Source organism: Aplysia californica, unplaced genomic scaffold (assembly GCF_000002075.1).
Source record: "Aplysia californica isolate F4 #8 unplaced genomic scaffold, AplCal3.0 scaffold01768, whole genome shotgun sequence".
Taxonomy (NCBI): Eukaryota; Metazoa; Mollusca; class Gastropoda; order Aplysiida; family Aplysiidae; genus Aplysia; species Aplysia californica.
Genome location: NW_004799038.1, coordinates 34,291 through 35,893, shown reverse-complemented (window position 1 = coordinate 35,893; position 1,603 = coordinate 34,291). Strand labels below are relative to the sequence as shown.

Genomic DNA, 1,603 nt, shown 5'->3' with positions numbered 1-1,603 from the left:
TATAGTAGTCCTTGGTAAAAACACAAATAAAAACAAAACAAACAGTTTAGTATTCACTAGTGTAGAGTACATGAGAGAGGAAGGTATTTCCAATAGTGATTCAGATTACCAAGCCCAACAATTTTGAATCTTTTTTTTAAATTGCATTTTGTTATTCATCGGCGCATGTTCTTGAGAAATACTTTATTGAAATTCAAATTGTAAATCTTTAAAAAGCCAAAAAAGGATACACAATGAGGGTGCAATTTCAAAAAAGGGCACTATTTTTCCCTCTCCTCTGAATAAATAGAAAATGATTTCTAGGCTTTGAGTAGGAGAGCAGCTTTACGACAGAATGTAAATGTGCTGTGTGCTATATTTATTTAATCTTATGTCTATTATTTCCCAACACTTACATGAGTTATGTTCTATTACAAGACTGTTGTAAAGACACATTAGTTGTAAGAAACTATAGATATGATAATTGCCATCTCACCCATGAGGCTGATGTTCATGCTGTCCTGAAAGCCTTGCTTGGCAAACACCACAATGTTGATGATGTTGGAGGCCACGCCGAACAGACTGAGAAGACCAGCGATGACCACCGCGTTGACCACTTGGAAAATGTACCACTGCTCGTCGCTTACGATTTGTGCATATTGTACCCAGGTTGATGGCGTGGTTATTGGCAAGTTCACGCTCTCTTTGAGAGAGTAAGTTGAGTTGTTTCCCAACAAATGTGAAATCGACATTCTGGGTGGGAGAGACGTGTGGGACATCGACACCACAGTTACTTTAGCGCTAGGCTCCTCCCCTATTTCAGGCACAGACCTTGATTTATACACTCAGTACAAAGGAAACCGAAGCTCTCTCCAAGACATAAAGAATGAATATTTTACATCGTTCTGTCTTTGTGTTCCTGCAATCTACTTTACCATTATGACAGCTATTTTTGTTGAAGATGACAATTACAACACTACAATTGTAGAACAAGAACGTGTTGATAATTGTTCTAATAATATCTATTAAATCTATAAATTTTTATTCAAATATGTTTAATAAGACTTGAGTTGTTGGATTTGTAAATTTATGCAAAGAAACAGAGATGAAGTCTATTATAACCATTATTTTAATCATTTGAGGAAACATTTGTCACAGAATTAGAAAGATCTAAATGTCACAGTCATAGTAGTTACAATATCGATCTTCAGTTAAAAGGGGTAATTTGTGCCTTAGTTTGTCAGTTTCAAAATACAATACCGATTTTTTTCTCTTGAGCAGCTTATCATGAGACGACAGTTGGCATCCTACAGAAGGGTGTTCTAACTTGTTTGTCAGTAAATTATCAAGTCGACCCACAGGGGTCATGACAAACACACCGCTTGTTCGTTCATCGATCTGAGCTCACGTCATCATTATCATTATTTATTTGCCTTTATATCTTGGAAGGAAAAGAAATCAAATTGAGGAACTGCTTGATGAAGCCAACGTGGGACACCCACTGATAAAAACAATCAGGAAAAGACTAATGCAGTTTTGGGGACACCTGAATAGACATAAGGGTCTTGAACATCTAGCTATGACTTGCAACATTGAAGGCAAACGAGGCAGGGGTAGGCCCAGA

General features: G+C 37.0%; 1 protein-coding gene across 1 annotated transcript in view; it reads right to left on the bottom strand.

The window, feature by feature from the left end:
• Nucleotides 1-731, bottom strand: part of LOC106014000 (adenosine receptor A1-like) — a 1,842-nt gene extending 1,111 nt beyond the window's left edge. The window contains exon 1 of the mRNA XM_013090982.2: nt 476-731. Within this exon, the coding sequence (XP_012946436.2) occupies nt 476-731 (256 nt within the window). The remainder of the gene's footprint in view (nt 1-475) is intronic.
• Nucleotides 732-1,603: the final 872 nt, after the last annotated feature.